We start from the raw sequence: 17,481 nt of genomic DNA, 5'->3' as shown, positions 1-17,481 counted from the left end.
GTGTACTGCTTGGAGTTGTACTGACCATATTCTTAATTTCATTTTCACTCATAACATTTAAATATTAATACAATTTTTGAAAATAATTTTTAGTTTGGAATCTAGTAAGTTTTCTGTTTTCTGGGAAATTAAGTACCTTTAAATCTGGGTCCTGTTCTGCTTGTTTGGCTCCTGCAGATCCCCTCTTTGTCCTTTTCCAGACATGAAGGAATGTCAGAAAGGTGTGAGATAGAGCTGTCCTCTGGTAACCCTGTTCTCTGACTGGGCCCGAAGGCGAGGAGCTGTGGAAGGCGGCTTCTCTGCCTCCATTGTGGAGCCACTTTCAAAGCCGTTTTATCTGCAGAGAGATACTAAGTAACAGCAAGGAGGGCATTTGAGGAGCCAGAGGCTTCCAAAGGCAGACCTTGGAATTTCAAACTGTAGTCTTGAAAATTCCACTGTAGTCTTGAAAAGTTGACCTTCCTGACTTTGTAGGCAGTAGACAGTCATTTCTGGATTGTCTTCCACCTGACCACCAGGAAGGGCTCTTTCCTTTCGGGGATGTTCACAGGTGAGTGTGTGTTACCCCCGTCCTCAGCTTACTACTTTCTTGTCAATATTTAAACATGAGAATTGGTTTCTTTTTCAAACATGGAATTGAAAATAAGTATTCTTAAACAGCTAGTAAGTTGCATATGGCTTTTCTGTACCTTAAGACATAAATTATTATTGCTTTTTTAGTTATTTTCAGAGTAGTCATTTAACTTGCTTTTTGTTTTTTCTGTATAGTTGCATATATTTTAATCTGATCTTTTTTAAATAGAGGTTGAACTTTAATTTTTCAATAATAATATTTTTCCTATCCAAGAGCCATAGAAAAGAAACTAAGAAAGTTATTGGCCAGCTTCCACTTCATACTGTGAAGCATGGAGAAAAGGTAATCTTTTTGTGGGGTGTTTTGGTTTAGACTAGAGAATGTGTCTGTTTATGTGTCTAAGAAATCATTTCCAGTCTGCTAAGTTCACCATATTGAACTGTGGTGGTTTGGCTAGTTTAAGTTAATACTAACTTTCATGTATGTGTTCATTTTAAAGAAGAGTTGTAAGCAGTATTCTGTCACATAATGCAAAGAGCTGTCCAGTTATGGTAGCCATTGGCCACATATGGCTATTTTAATTTAAATTAATTTAATGTAATTTAAAATAAAGTTCATCAGTCACACTGGCACATTTCAGATGCTCGATAGCCACATGTGGCCGCTTGCTGCCCTGATGGCAGAACATTCCCATCATCACAGAAAATTCTCTTTATTCGTCAGTGCTGGACCCAGGTGACTCTGAGAAGATAAAGAACTTAGTCTGTACCATAGACCTTTGATATTTTTAATTCATTTCTGTTAAATCTGAGGCAAAGTGCCCTTTCTTCCTGAGTCTCTTAATTCCCAGGTGAAAATATTGGGATTTGTGGAAAAGGGGAGAAAAAGTGTTTTTAAAACTGCTTTTTTAGGGTGGGATGGGGGGGTGGGGGTGGTAGAATGATTTGGGTATTCTTTTTTACTTTTATTTTTTATTCTTATTTTCATTCTTTTTGGAGTAATGAAAATGTTCAAAAATTGATTGTGGTGGTGAATGCACAACTATATGGCGGAACTGTGAACAGTTGATTGTACACCATAGATGGGATATTTCTCAATAAAACTGAATTTAAAAAAAAAAAAAAAAAAAAACTTCTTTTAGCAAAAAAGAAACATTTTGACATGGCCAATATCTTAAAAGTTCACAGTCATACCAGAGGGTTTTGTTTGTTTGTTTGTTTTAATGCAATTTTATTAAGATACATTCAAAACAGCATAGAAACCATCTGAAGTATACAATCACTGGCTCACAGTATCATCACATGGTTGTGCATACAGCCCCATGATCAATTTTAGAACATTTTCATTACTTCAGAAAAGAAATACAAGTAAAAAAGAAAACCCAAATCCTCCCATACCCCTGCTCCCCCTATATTATTGACCCATAGTGTTGGTGTGGTACATTTGTTACTGTTGATGAAAGAATATTAAAATATTACTGTTAACAAATGTTAACACTATGGGTGTTTTACTCCCAGGAGAATGGGTAAAAAAAAAAAATCATGAATTAGTTCTCTTTACAAAACTAGCCAAGATTTTTTTTATTGCAGAAATTACTTTAGGACACAGTTGCAAGGTGCTCAAGATAATTAGAAATACACTGTATTTATGTTGCATATAAGAGAAATGGATTTTCTAGGAATATGTAAACTATCACATCAACTCCCTCAAAAAGATGTAGAAAACTTTAATAAATCAATATCCATAGAAGAAATTAGTTTGTCCATAGTCTATCACTTAAGAGTACCAGTGAACTCTGTCAAACCTTAAAGGATCAACTTCTACACTGTATTCCATGGCATAGAAAGATAGAAACTGTCTCAAATTGTTTTACAAAGTCAGCAAATTTTTAATGCCAAAATCTTGCGAAGTATAACAATAAAAAGAATCTGTGGACCAATATTGCTTACGGTTCTATGTGCAGAAATTCTAAATAAAGTATTAATAAATTAAATCCAACCATATATTAATATGCCATGACCTAATAGATGTCTTAGAACATTTTTATTTCAGGGAACTGTCAAAGCTAGTTTAAGTAAAAGTGGTTTAAGGATATAGAGAAGCCTCTGAACCCAGTTGATGAAAGTAGCTGGGCTTGTGTTAAATTGTTGGAAAATTTGGATTGAGGAAAGTGAGTTTAGAAGGTAAAGGTCTTTTTAGAATTTCTAAAATTTATTTTATTTTGCAGTTAAAAAAAACTGACTTTGTCAAATGTATTCCATCCACATATAGATGGGGCAAAGATTGTAACAAATCATCAGAGATAGGAAGATCCAAAGTCAACAATCTTTGTGTCAGAACTTTTACTCCAGTCAATTCCCGGATTTTCACCCGAATGAAGTGTTGGAGGAGTAAATCGTCTGATTGGCCAGTGGTGGTCAGCAGTACCCAAATTCCACCTGTGTGCTCCAGTTGACTGAATACAGTCAGCTGAAAATAGACTCTGGGTACAACATGTAATGCGTAGCAGAAAGCTTTACATCATTTATAAAATAAATGTTATGTTAGGAATAGTTAAGTTTTCACTGGGGGAAGAAAAGGAAAACTGAAAAGTATTCAAAGTAAAATATTTAGGATAAATATTGAGAAAATTAGGCATATCAGAAAGAACATAATGCTTGTCGATGGTCTTCAACATTGGAGTTAGATTGTTTGGCCTAATGACTTTTACATTGTAGTAGCAGTTGAATTTTAATAGTTTCTGGAAGGTACTAGTTTATTTCCATGTGAAGGCATTGAGCAGAAAACAAAGTACACTTTTTTTTTGTTCATATCTTGTGGTTTTTGATCAGTTGTCTGACTTACAGATCCCAGGGAATCCTAAGGGAGTTTCCAGTTAGTGGCTGTGTTAGACTCTACAAACATTCAGCATAACTAGTTACTTAACAAGCATATAGTTTTATGTTGGAACATAAACTTCTGCTTTATCTCAGTGCTTAAATAAAAGGTGTGTATTCGTATGTGTGATTTACTGAATTGAGTCTTTGAGAACGTGAATAGGTATTTTTATCCTTTTCCTATATTATTTCCTTTTTGAAAATATGTTTCCACTGGTTGTTTTTTGAAAGTTGTCAAAATAATAGTTTAAAAAGAAAGGATTCCTGAATGGTCCATGAGGTATATCCATGGATTTTCTGACTTTTTTACATTTTGAACTTGTATGGAAAAATGTGATATTTACTTTTAAATCTACACCTTATTCAGTTTGGAGACTGGTATTTGCTTTGTAATTTTTCTTTACTCATTGCAAACTGTTGGGGATTTTAAAAGTCATTTCATCATTTTTGCATGGCATATGATAAATAAGTCATAATATTTTATTTTATACAAATGTATAGTTTAAAATGTAAAGTAAATTTAAAACAATCTTTGATAATATATACATACAAATTCATATTTTAACTGTTTGCTACCACGTGATATACATGCTTAAATAGATTTTAAAACAATTTTATAAGGATGGAATAGCCATATTCCACAAAATTAACTTGCTAAAGTTCTAGCTACATGTAGACACTGATTGGTCTCTGAATCCCCATCGTCGCATCCCAGGAAAGAGAGTCCCATTGGCCTGTCTTGGGTCAGATGACCGTTCAGATCCCATCTGCTTTCAGTCGATGGGATGGGGCCAGGTGGATAAATCCTAGGGGCTACTCAGAAGTACAAGAGGGGGGGCACTGACGCCTCCAGAAAGGTCTATCATAGGTAGATTCTTAGAAGTGCAAATTTTGTCATGAGACTGCTGCTTTCCAGCGTTTTTGCTTCTTTTTACACCTGTTTAAGTTTGGTAGATGAAAAACGGTAACTTATTTTAATTTATAATTCTTTTATCACTAGTGATGGTAAATATTTTCAGATATTGAGCCATTTGCCTTTTCTTGTTTGCAAGTTGCTTCTCTTTTCTTCAACAGATTCTAATAAAAGTGCTCTTGGGTGTTTTGTTTTGTTTTGCTGTTTATTAATGATTTCAGAAGACAAGTAGCTTATTGAGTATTCATTCTCTTTATATTGTAAGTTTTATATTTGAAACATAATTTATTTTATTGTTGTAAAGCAGACATTTTCATTTCTACAGCCCTTAAAACAGGAATACTAGCATAGTATTTAAAATGTTTATGTCTGATTAAATAAACAATGAAATTTTTTCCTTTTTGGCCAACTTCTTTGGATAATCTCTAGAGTGGTAAAAAGAAAATGCCTAGTATAGTTACATGTGTTTAGTTTCAGGTTGTACTAATTTAGCATAGAAGTCATCATTGTTTTACCCATGATGATAGACTATGTATCAAGATATAATAAACTCTTTCCTCTTTTCTTTTTATAGGGAATCGATATAGATGCTGAAAATTGTGCAGTGTGTATTGAAAATTTTAAAGTAAAGGATATTATCAGAATTCTGCCATGCAAGTATGTTCTTTTCACCTCCTGAGAACTACTGATGACAAATTACTTGACAAATTTCAGGTTTTTTGATAGTTGCATGTCTTTCATGATGTGAAGATCTTGGTCTCTTGTGATCATCTCATCTTTCAGAAGAGAAGCTTGGATTTTAATATTGTCTTTAAGGCTCCTGTATTGTATTATTCTCAAAATACTTTGCTCAAGACACTTGTAGGGGATCATTTAGACCCACTATTTATCTTTGTTTGAGATTGGCTTTACTGTTAAAATCAGGGCTTCATTAGAACCCTAAGAATGTCATTATATGTTTAGTGGTGGAACAGTGTGCCGCCTTGGGAGCAAGGGGGCTGAAGCACGAAAGTGGAAGGGCCTTTGAAGAGTGGCAGATATGGCCGTCAGGACACAGGTCAGGGGAAAGCAGTGGGCTACTATTATTTGCACCCTGAGTTTGGGTTGTCTTTGGGGTTGTGTAAAATAAATATTTCTTCCATATTGCTGGTGACACTAAGGGCTTTGTTTTAGCAATAGGAAGTTGAGATTTCATTTTTAATAATGGGATGCCTTAATTGGTAACTTTTTCAAAGAATTACTTTGTTAGACCAAGGGCTTATTATTTGTTCATAAATTAAGGTGTTTTAATTCTTTGATCAATTTTAGTTATACTTCATACCTATTAGAAGCAAGTTACAAGTTAATATATGTCTTGATGTTTGCAAGGTACTTTAGAATATATGTATAAGTACCTTTGATTAGATTAAGTTCTCAGTATTTCTGTGAAGAAAATGAAGGAATAAACACCAGAATAACAAATTCAAATAAAAGTTCCCTAAATAAGGGTAGTTTGCTTAAATCCAGAGTCATTTAAATAGGGTTGATGGAGTGAATACTTAACGGTCGGTCAATATGGGTTGATCACGTCCCCTAGAAAATTATTAAAACAAAAGAATTTGACCTTGAGGCTGCTTTGTTGCAAGCCTTTCTGACTTGAAAATGGTGCCTAGCTGCTGTGCGGGCGGGTAGCCTGAGCTTGCTCCCTTCTGCCGCGCTGCGTCCCGTCCTGCTGCTGGGCCGGCCGTGTCCTTGACCCTCACAGGCAGACTTGTGCGTGTGTGGCTGTCTCACCGCCACAGCCCGCTCCTGGGCTCCTCCTCTTCCCCAGGGCTCTCTATAACCCCCAAGGCAAGGCAACAACGTTTCTTTTGTGTTTTTGTAAAAATTTTTCCTTTGGGTCAGTTTCAGACGGAGGATGGAAAAGTCAAAAGATAAGCTGGACTGTACTGTTATATCATTGTTATTTTTAACTGCACTAGCGAATTTCTGTTCAGAGGAAAGATCTTCAGATATTAGCAATAATAATAGTGAAAAATGTGAGTATTTGTGCACCCAGCACCTGTATGAGCAGGCTCTGTGTGTCCTCTTCAGAGCCCTGTGGTATAGATCCTAGTACTGTCCCCCGTTTCACAAATGAGGAAAATGAGGTGCAGAGAGGTTAAGTCACTGCTGCAGAGCCACAGCTCTCAAGTAGTGGAGCTGATATTTGAGCCCGGATAGTTTGGCTTCAAAGCCATACTCTTAGAAAACATGTGAGGGAAAGTGAGCCAACTAAGACAAATCAGCGAAGAAGATAGGTACGTCTTCTTTTTTTTTTTTTTTCCTAAATCTGAAAGTAATAGGTGTTCACTACTGAAAAATTGGAACATACAAAAGTGTGTAAGAGAAAAAATAAGTTAATTTTTTAAGCCTGTGACCCACAGGTGACTTGTTCCTAATGTATCATGTTTTCCATGCGTGTCATTTTATGCACCTATATAAAGATACCATTAGTTTACTTAAGCTGTATTAATTCCCCAAAGGTTTTCAAGTAACTTAACAAAAGGCACATAAAAATATACCGCCTTGCATGAAGCTAAGATAAAACTCTATTCTGAAAATAAATCCTGCTGTTTTTATGGAATGAAAGGGAATTTTCCCTTTAAGTGCCAAATTCTGTCTAGCATAGAACACAGAATACGTAATTACAGAGGGTGAGTGAGTAGACTACAATGTTGATTTACCATTAGTTAACTTGTGATGCGATGATGAGGAATGAGTTGGTAGAGTGTTTGTGTTCCTTTATAAGATAGAACAATTTATTTTAAAACATTAACACATACTTAATTTTTTTAGGCACATTTTTCATAGAACATGCATTGACCCATGGCTTTTGGATCACCGAACTTGTCCAATGTGTAAACTTGATGTCATCAAAGCCCTGGGATATTGGGTTTGTTGCGTTTTTGTTTATATTCCATCTCTGCCCCAGTTCTTACTGAGTTACTTGATTTCATTATTGACCAGAGGCAAGAGGAGTGGACTAAATACTCTTCTTTAACCTCTTTCTAGGTCTCAGAAGAAATTTTCTTCTTTATTAAAAATGAATTTTAAGGCATTCCAAAAAATTAAGTAAATTTGTGATTATAGAATATTACGCTAGGATGTTTCCCACAGAGGTTTTGATTCCTTAGAGAAGTATGTTTTGGTATACCACACTGCAGAATGTATATATACTAGGCGATTTCATATAAGCAAGGATTTTAAAATGTTTGAAATGGAAGGGGCTTTAGAGCTGTTCTGGCCCAAGGTGCATATTTTACATGTGAGGAAACTGAATCTGACACTTCTTGACACCAGTTCTCCCAGTGCCTGGGTCTCAGATGCATGCAGTGTTGGGGAAATCTGGCTTGTATTGTTTGTTGCATCAGTTTGTGATACTTAGATGGCCATGGGACCTTCCTCAGAAAATAGAGACAATTAAGGCAAAGTGAACGGGAGATAACAATAACCAACTTTTTGCTAAATGCTTTGCATGCGTTATCACAATCCTTCTGACTGCTGTATCAATACTGTTATTATCCCTGTTTTACTAATTAGAAACTCAAGACTCAAGCTTAACAAAGGTCACACAGCTAGGTAATGGAGAACCAGCTTTGAAACCCAAGTTTGCTTAATTCCAGTACTATATTGCCAAAAAGAGAAGGTGCTGAGGAAAAAATAGATTTTTCTAGGTTATGTTTTTTATTGTTTTTAGTATCTTCATACAAGTTATTAGAGTGTCAAAACATTCTTGATTTAATAATAAATAGTTTAATGATCTTTTGAAAAAAGTAATTTAAATAAAGAGTATGTATTTCTTGTTGTTAAAATGTCGTTCTGGAGTTCTTAGTACGAAGAGGCTTTTTGTGGTAATCATTTTAGGCAACTTAAAGCCATGAGAGTCAGAGGCTTCTTTCTGTACCAGCATCACTGAAGAATTGATGCTTGAAACAAGATAGTTCCTTCCCAGCTGCAGGTCTGTTAAAATGCACTCTCATCTTCTAGCCTAAGCTAGCAGCTTGGTGTCTTCAAAAGATGCTCCCTTAATAATGACTCTGATTTTCTCTGAATTACATTTGTGTGTTCCAGATTGCTATAGCTATAAGCAGACATGAAGAGGGACGGCCAGCATTCAAGAACTGTCTAACTAAAACCTCATCCCACTTTGATGTCTAGAAACTTTCTTTCCTCTAGAATTTCTGTTATTCATTTATTCATAGTTTTTCATAATTACGGCTTTGTTCAGCATGGCATATGCTTGCTTAATATACTTGACTCATCCCCTTTCTGCTGCATGGCTTTAGCTTAGACGAGAGGGTGAAACTTTGTGAGACAGCATATTTAGATAGCAAAATACTTGCAGCTTGGCAGTGGTTTTCTCTTGGCAAAGTTTTAGGACTCTTTTTCCTTTATTTAAATATACTGTGAAGCTCATATTAATTTGTTTTCTTCCTTAGTTGGTAATTTTAATCCTGCTTTTCATTTCTAGAAATTTTCATTAAAAGAATTTCATTGATTTTAGCACTGAACTTTAATCTTCATTAGTTTTGTTTTTGGAAAAACATCTACATTTATATATTTCATATACTAAAAGTCAATATTCTTCATTTTATATAAGGTTGAGATGCTTTCTTAGAATGTAACTTCAAAAAGATAGCACATGTATCCCCAGAAAGCCTAATTTCTTTTCTAAAGAACAGAAACCTATAATAATGTTAAAGCCAAGCTAAGTATTAACTTATCTTGCCTTTAATTTTTTTTTAATCGTTAAGACAAGTGTGCCATTTTCTTAGACCCATTGGCCCCTCCTGCCAGTGTGGTGGTAGCTCATTGGATTTCATTGATGGCCATGACATGCTGTCGTGTAATAACTAGTTCTCCACCCTTCTGGGTTTCACTTTCTGGACTGGTGAGATAGGAGGGCTGGGCACTGGGGCGTGAGGGCCAGAAGCACACCCACAAACAGAATATGGTGGAGGAGGTGTGTCTGAAGTGCTGTGGGAGCACAGAGAAAGGAGTAGTTTACTCTGCCAAGTGGAAGTTGGGGAGATACTGGGAGTGGGTGTTTTTAGAAGGGCATCTGAGCTGAGTATGAAGGATTTTTCAGACAGATTTGTATATTGCACAAATGAGTATTCACAAGGATGTGAAAGAAAGTGTGTGGGGTTTGAGACTAGCAGGTGGCTAAGTTTGGTGGGTATTTAGATAAGCCTAGAAAAGCAGATAGGGATCCGGCTGAGCAGGAGTTGGGGCATTATCTCAACTGCTGCTTGTTGCGTCATGAGTCAGGGTGGAAGGGAGCGCTCTGTCAGGCTCTGAGGGTGTTCAGTTAAGATGTCAAGAAGGTAGTCTACCACATGATGTGTGCCCCAGAGGAGGGAGCGTTGCAGCCAGGCTGTGCACAGGGCAGGGGGTGCAGCAGGCCTGCTGTGCCCGTAGCCCCAAGAGTGGCTGAGGACAGGGGTGGGGTGGTGGGATGACCGTGCCCTGCACTTTTACTTGAAACAAAGGTAAGAATTTGCATCACAAGTTCACAGTAAACCTACACAGTGGTCCCTCTTTAATAGATTACTTGACCAGCAATTTCGGAGACTCAAAATACAACTTTGACTCTGATATTAATCAAAATAGGTTCCTGGATATGCCCAAATTTTGATGCTTATTACAGTAATGCTGATAGAGTCTCCAGCCCTTGCTTTTATTATCTTATTTCTTCTTTAAAGCATCAGCTTGGGATAGGAAGGGAAATTGGAGGCAAACTGACATTTTTTCAAGTGGACCCAAATGCAGGTGAAACCTGGGGCTCCTCCAACCCTAGTGGCTGGCCCTGAACAGTGCCAGGCAGCAGGTAGAGCTCGTGCCACAGCCCTAAGCGATCAGCAGATAGCCCGACTCTTCAGGAAGGCAAGAAAGCGTCACTCTCCATCAATAAATGGTTTAAAAGGTGGTGTTGACTTGTATCAAGGGAAAAACAGTTTTTAGAATGAACATTCAGGTCTTGGAAAGCTTGCTTATTGAGAAGTAACTCATTTTCTGATGATGCTAGATAAAGCACATCAATGTGCTTGTTACCAAATCTAGTTGATAAAAGTTAGCAATATTTTTTATAATTTCACATGCAAAAGATGACAGATGAAACTTTGATCATGTTGTTTAGAAAAGGTATTTTCTTCTAAATTCTCAAGGGAGAGCCAGAGGATGTGCAGGAGATGCCTGCTCCAGAATCTCCCCCTGGAAGTGTTCCAGCTGTCAATTTGAGTAGTAGTGTACAAGACGACGACAGAAGTGATAGAAACAACTTACCATCATCTTCCTCTAATGAATCTGTACCTCAACGTAATGCCGGTTTTAAAGAAGACACTGCTGAAAGTATAGCGTTATTAGGTAAGTAGCTTGCAGATTATCAGTATTTGGAAGAGAATTAGGAAATACACAAAATACAGAAAAACATAAAGGAAAAAATGAAAACCATTCATAATCCCACATCTGGAAATACTATTTTTACATTTTGATAAATATCTTTTCAACTGTTTCTCTGTGTTTGCATGTTAACTGTATATAGATTTTCAAAGAAAGCTTGGGGAAATATAATTTTTATGCTGTTTGGTAACCACCTCTTTTCACTTAATATTTGCTGCTTTTTCTGTATCCAATAAGTATGTACATAATTTTTATAGCTACATGGTAAGTATTACCTTTTTGATTGAGTAATTTATTTAAACCATACCCTTGATGGACTTGTGGTTTTTTTCCTATTATCAAATCATTAAGTGAATATATTTACCTCTTATCTAATTGTTCTCTACCATTCTGATAGGTAAACAAACAGTGGATTATATTTTTTTATTTCTTCCTTTTTGAATTGACTGTTTCATCCTTGGTTCATTTTTCTATGGCGATATTAATTTTTTCATGTTGATTCTTAGAGTTCTTTATATATATCGGAAATATTAGGCCCTTGTCATATATATTGTAAACTTTCCCCCCCAATTTCTATATCCTTTGATTTTTTTCGTGTATTTTGCCTGATGGAAGCTTTTTATTTTTATGTAGTCAGACTTCTCATTCATGCATGGTTCTGTCTTTCCTATCATGCCAATTTAAGAAGCCTTTCTTGTCTCAGGATTATAAAAGACCTATATTTTGCTACTGTTTGTGGTTTTATATTTTACATTTAAATCTTTAATCTACATATTTAAGGTTTGAGAAGGGGATTTAATGAACATTTTTTTTGCACATATTTAACTAGTCCTGATATTGTTTAGTAAATAGTAATTATTTGAAATAATACATTTTGCTATTTATAAGGCAAGGCAAATGCCTTCATCATTATTCTTTAATAAAAAATGTCCACACTATCCTGCATTTTTGGAGATTAATTCTAAAATCATTTTGCTAAGTGAAAGAAAATCCCATCAGAAGTTTGATTGGAATTGAATTAATTTACAGATTATTTTAATTGGGAAGAATTGATGCTTCTAATTTTGACATTTGCTAACCTAGAAGGAAGCATTTTTTCCAAATCAGTAAGATTCACACTGAATCACTTTGTCTGTCTTTTAACATATTTAGGACCTGTGAGGCAAAGATAGATACAGATATTAAAACTTGATTTTAAAGCAGTCCCAGAGGAAGAGAGAGTTCATTGTGGAAGAAAAGGGGGAAATGAATTTCAGAGAATTACAAAGTTGAAAAGGCTGATCTGTTGCTGGCATTTTCCTAATCAGTTCTGCAACCTCTGGCTTGGGCTGCCCCACCTCACAGGACGTGCGTTCTATTTATAAATGGCTCCTGTTTTTAGGAATGCCATTATACTGAGCCAAAGCACATACCAATGTAATTTCCGCCATTGGCTTTACCTCTAGAAAGGAAAACTAAATTTGCTTTCTTTAGTATATGACTGCCCTCGAGATGTTTAAACACAGATAAAGATTCTTACCCTACGTAAATGTCCTTCAGATGTGCCTTTTATATAAAGTGGTCTCCAGATTGTTCCCTTTTCATGTTACCATCTTTTAGTGCATTCCAGTTTGTCGATGGTCTCTCCTCAAATTGCCTTGTAAAATTTGTTGAAGAGACTATTCTTTCCCCCATTGAACGGTCTAGGCACCCTTGTCAAAAATCAATTGGCCCTAGATATATAGCTTTATTTCTGGATTCTCAGTTCTGTTCTTTGGTCTGTATGTCTGTCTTTGTATCAATAGCACTGTTTTGATTACTATAGTTTTGTATATCTTCTTTGGAGAAATTTAGATTACATTTTGAAATTGGAAAGTGTGAGTCTTCCAACTTTTTCTTTTTCAGTATTGTCTTGCCTACTTAGGCCTCTTAGCAATTCCATTTGAATATGAGGATCAGCTTTTCCTTTTTTACTAGAAAGGCCATTGGAATTTTGATTGGGATTGCATTGAGTTTGTAGATTACTTTGGGTAGTATTGCCGTCTTAACTACATTGTATCATCTAATCCATGAATAAAAGAAGTCTTTTCATTTATTTAGGTCTTTAATTTCATTCAGCCATGTTTTGTAGTTTTCATTGTATTTTATTCTTTGGGATGATGTTGAAATGGAATTGTTCTCTTAATTTCCTTTTCAAATTCTTCCTTGTATACAGAAACACAGCTGTGTTTTTGTGTGTTGCTCTTGTAGCCTGCAACTTCACTGAATTAGTTTATTAGCTCTAGCAGTTTTTTGGTGGATTCTTAGGAATTTTCTATCTATAAGGTTACATCATTTATGAATAGGAAGAGTTTTACTTCTTCCTTTCCAATTTGGATGCCTTTTATTTCTTTTCCTTACCTAATTGCTCTGGATAGAATTTCTATCACAGTGTTGAATAGCAGTGGTGAAAGTGGGCATCCTTGTCTTGTTCTTAATCTTGGGGGGGGGGTGCGTTTCAGTCTTTTGCCATTGAGTATAATGTGGATTTTTCATATATGCCCTTTATCATGTTGAGTAAGTTACTTCTATTCCTAGTTTTCTGAATGTTTTTGTCATGAAAGGGTGTAGGATTTTGTGAAATGAGTTTTCTGCATTCTGTTTTTTTTTGTCCTTCAGTCTATTAAGGAATCATAAAAATCATTGATTGATTTTCTTATGTTTCTTTTATTAATTCTTATGTTGAACCACCATTGCATTCCTGGAGAAAATCCCACTTGTCATAGTGTATACTCCCATTAATATGCTGTCAGATCCAGTTTGCTAGTATTTTGTTAAGGATTACTTATTTTACTTCTGAAAACATTTTAATACCACCGACTCAAACTGCGTCTTTTTTCATAGCACATGCTGATCAAATCAATGTTGGGTAGGCTAATACTAGAAAACCTTTCATACTTATTTCTGCATTTTAACATATGGTTCCTTTTATATACTCCTCTTTTTTTCTTAAATAATTATGGTTACTAAATACTGTATGTACGATATTTATATATTTTTCTTGGTGACTTTCTCTGAAATGGATTGTAATTTAGCATGTAAGTTCCATTTAAATGTTTCTGTCATGTGTTTCTTGAACTGTAATCACCACGTGCACACCTGTGTGTGTGTAGTGAAGTCCGGAGTATGCTGGCTGACTGATGTGAGGTGGCTTTTGTTGCTTTGTTGTAGGAACAGGCGGGAGTGACCCTCAGCGTGGCGGACCAGTAGCCTAGTGCAAGTTCCCACTGCTGGCGTCGTGGACAGAGCTTTGGCTTGAACTTAAGGACATTATATTTTTTTTACCTTAGCGCACACAGTTTGTATATTTGAAAATAATGTACTTTGTTTTACCGTCCAGATTCTGGTTTGATATACAAAAGGGCTAAGATATTTTATTCTTAAAGAAACTTTTTGATTAGTCTTCATATATTTGCCTACTAAAATATATCGTTTACGATAAACAATATGTCATCTCAGACTTAACAGAGAAATTCTAATGTAAAGGTGGGGTTTCTGAATATTAGGATAGCTCCTGTGGGACTGTAAAAACAAGATTAATTCTATTTCTTGAGGATGTTTTAAGACTAAGCACACCGCGTTTTGGTCTACTTGAAGCAGAATTGTGTAATTAATTTCAGTAGTTGATCATATGCGTTTCCTCCAAAGACTTCAGAACTTTAAACTTGTAAACAAGATGAGAAATCTGTACCTTTCTTGTGCGTCTGTACTGTATATAGAGATTTCAAAACCTTAGAGTACTTTTTCGTTGTTGTTTTCTATGGGGAGTTATGAGAAAATCACTAGAAGACTTTAAGATTTGCACTTTCCCCTTTTATTACCTAATGTCTTGTGATGCCTTGATGGGAAGGAGAATTTGTCCATTTTTTCTGCAAATAAAAAAACTAAGATTCTGTATTGCATATAGCATTATTTCTTTATTGACTCATTAAGGAAATCAAGTAGGTATACTGTGATTTTTAAAAATGATGAATTTTTATATTGGTTCCAACTGCAGTTTTTTTAAATTCAGTTTTATTGAGATATATTCACATACCATACAGTCATCCACAGTGTACAATCGTTTACAGTACCATCTAACTGCAATTTAATCTTTAATATTAAAAGGGTGCTAGATAGAGAATTTTTATATTTCCAGTTGTTGGAACAAAATAAGCAAGTAACCAATTTGCTTGATTTGTTTTTTGTTTGTTTTTGTTTTGTTATGTTTTTTGATTTGTTTTTAAGCAAACCCCTAATACTATGACCTTGCTTAATCTTCAATCCTTTTTTTTCTTGTTTGCTTTCCTTACCTGCAGGTCCAAGGAGCAAACAAATATAAAACTTTTGGAGATTGCTGTCCAAGTTTTATAAAGTGATTAAATAAAGAAACAGTCATATAAGCATACTCGGCTCTTCTCTCAATTCCTGGAAGTTGAGGTCAAGGAGTATGGGGAGAGTTATTTTTTTACAGCATGAAAATTTAGTCCTTTGTTGCTTCTAAATTAGTTACTGTGCATACCTTACATTTATTTTCATAGTTTTGTAACATAAAAATAAGAGTTTATTGAGGGAAAAAATGTAATTTAGAAATAATAAAGAATTCATTCTTATAGTAGCCATATCTACTATAAAGTATTAAGTAAATAGCTTGTTTTTTCACACTGTTTCACCACACTTTGATTCTAACCACTCATAACAAAATACTCAAAAGTAAACTGTACTTTTTCTAAAGTACACTCTAGGCCAAATTCAATGAGGAGCTGTCAGAATAGAAACCATCTTACTGTGAGTGCTAGTTTTGTTTTATTTAACAGATTGCCTCAGAGTAGGTTTCCATAACAGCCATTTGTCTCTGAAATCTACATTCTGTGGCTCGGTGTCATAGGAAAATATGTCCTTGATTCTGTACCAAGTAGTTCGTGTGTGCTCTTTATAATTTAAGAACTATTCTAGAAATAAATGCTTTTAACAATTCTTTCCAATAGTGAATGAAGTTTTTATAAAGAAGACTGACAGCACAAGGTAAATTATTTTTGATAACTACAGTACGGAACTGTGATTTCTTAGCAGCTGTTAAATATAACTTTTTCTTAATTCAAAAAGTTTGGATACCAAATTATAAAGGAGAAGAGGTTGGCATAATTGTAGTCTCATCTGTAGAAATGCAAGTCTTTAGTAGCAGAAAGAGAAGATAAGAAAACTCTCAAATATTTTGAAAGGAGAAAGCTTCCTTTGATACAAGTCATTTTAGATAGAAATAAATGATAAAAATGGGTCAGATGTTACTAGAATTTCTGCTGAAACTTAAAAGTTGATAAGATGCTGGGAGAAGGGGAATGTAGGTGAAGAGTTTAGTTAATAGATTTAGTTTAGTTACTAAAACTATATTCTTTAAAATACAATTTTTTATTTTTATAAAATCATTTTTCTGACAATTGTCATAAAAGGCATTTGTTTACAAATAATGTAGAAACAGTTTGGCTTTTTTAGCTTTGACAATTTCAGGCAGTGGTTTGAAAGAGGAAAAATATCCATGTGTATAAAGTCCTTTATAGCCGTAGCTCACTGCCTGCTGTTGTGCTTATTCACTCCCAGAATCATCTTGATTGGCCTCTTCTGGATTTCCCCATAGAAAACCACAAAGGCCCAGAGGAGGGGTGGAAAAACGTGGAACCGTTTGGCAGGTAATAACAACTTCTCCTAGGCTGTTTTTGTAGGGATCTCAGTCTGAAAGATTGCTCCTACTGTTACTGAGGAATGATGACAATAAAAGGCCGAATTGCAGTGCCTCCGAATTTCAGTTTGCTCTCTGTATGGACGCACGATGACAAAATCTCCTGAAGCGAACCATGGGTCTGACCTCAGTAACATCAGGATTTAAGCTGTGTGTCTCAGACAAACTTTCCAAACAGGAATGGCCAAGAAAGGCATTCCCAAGTACTGAAATACTTTTAAGAAAAAACGAGTAGTAAATACCTCTCTGTGTAACTTGACATATACTTGCCAACTCAAGGATTGCCAGAATCATAGTCATTCATAATCATAAACCTCAAGATTAGTTGTGTTCCCATTGGCTGAAATATCCAGTGTAACCACACTCCCCAGTAAGAAGCTTAGCTTGGCAGCAGTCTCTGAGCACATTGAAGTTTATTAGCTTAATCAAGGATGAGATTAAGTCCACTAATCGTAAGTATTACTACCCAGAATTTGAGGTAATTATACATTTAGTCAAAAGTGTGAACCCTCCTTTGCGATTCACAAAGCACAGGATGTTGGCTGGGACCACAGCTTGCTTTGTGGTACGACATACGTTGTGCTTCCGTGAAGCAGCAGCCAATTAGAAGAGCCACCTACGCCTTTCCCAGCCAGTTTAGTTTTTGTTTAAGAACACTTGTCAGCATTTCATTTGCAAAAATACTAGTACTTAAAAAAAAAGAAAAAAGAAAACTGGTATTTAGGTTAATAGTTATAAAAGTGAAATTTCCATGATATCATAATCAGCCATACCCTGTTCTATAGCAACATATAAAATAGTGAATTGAAAAAAGTATTTGCATTGTATTCATGTAAAATTAATATTAGAATAAAAAGTCAGCCCCATTCCATTCTTTTTGATGAGCATGTAGGCTTGTGTTATGGGTTAATAACAAACCTGGGAAGGCCAGTACGTTTCATGGGCTGTTGAACTTGACACC

At 35.4% G+C, this 17,481-nt stretch overlaps 1 protein-coding gene and 1 non-coding gene across 4 annotated transcripts in view; both read left to right on the top strand.

Annotated features, from left to right (window-relative positions):
• RNF149 (ring finger protein 149) overlaps window positions 1-14,701 on the top strand; it is a 29,602-nt gene extending 14,901 nt beyond the window's left edge. The window contains exons 3-7 of one of the 3 annotated variants that reach the window (XM_037806457.1): window positions 848-916; window positions 4,938-5,020; window positions 7,181-7,277; window positions 10,552-10,750; window positions 13,976-14,701. In XM_037806457.1, coding sequence (XP_037662385.1) covers window positions 848-916; window positions 4,938-5,020; window positions 7,181-7,277; window positions 10,552-10,750; window positions 13,976-14,019 — 492 coding nt within the window. In that variant the 3' untranslated portion in view covers window positions 14,020-14,701. Of the gene's footprint in view, window positions 1-200; window positions 826-847; window positions 917-4,937; window positions 5,021-7,180; window positions 7,278-10,551; window positions 10,751-13,975 lie in introns of those variants that run through there. The other 2 variants (XM_037806458.1, XM_037806459.1) reach the window with 2 other exon arrangements.
• A 1,834-nt stretch (window positions 14,702-16,535) lies between these two features.
• On the top strand, window positions 16,536-16,652 carry LOC119513026. Its single transcript, XR_005212533.1, has one exon. It is a non-coding gene; the product is annotated as a small nucleolar RNA SNORD89 (small nucleolar RNA).
• Window positions 16,653-17,481: the final 829 nt, after the last annotated feature.

The sequence above is a fragment of the Choloepus didactylus genome, chromosome 17 (genome assembly GCF_015220235.1).
Source record: "Choloepus didactylus isolate mChoDid1 chromosome 17, mChoDid1.pri, whole genome shotgun sequence".
NCBI classification, from domain to species: domain Eukaryota; kingdom Metazoa; phylum Chordata; class Mammalia; order Pilosa; family Megalonychidae; genus Choloepus; species Choloepus didactylus.
The sequence above is the reverse complement of the archived record's forward strand: the minus strand, read 5'-3'. Positions and strand labels throughout refer to the sequence as shown.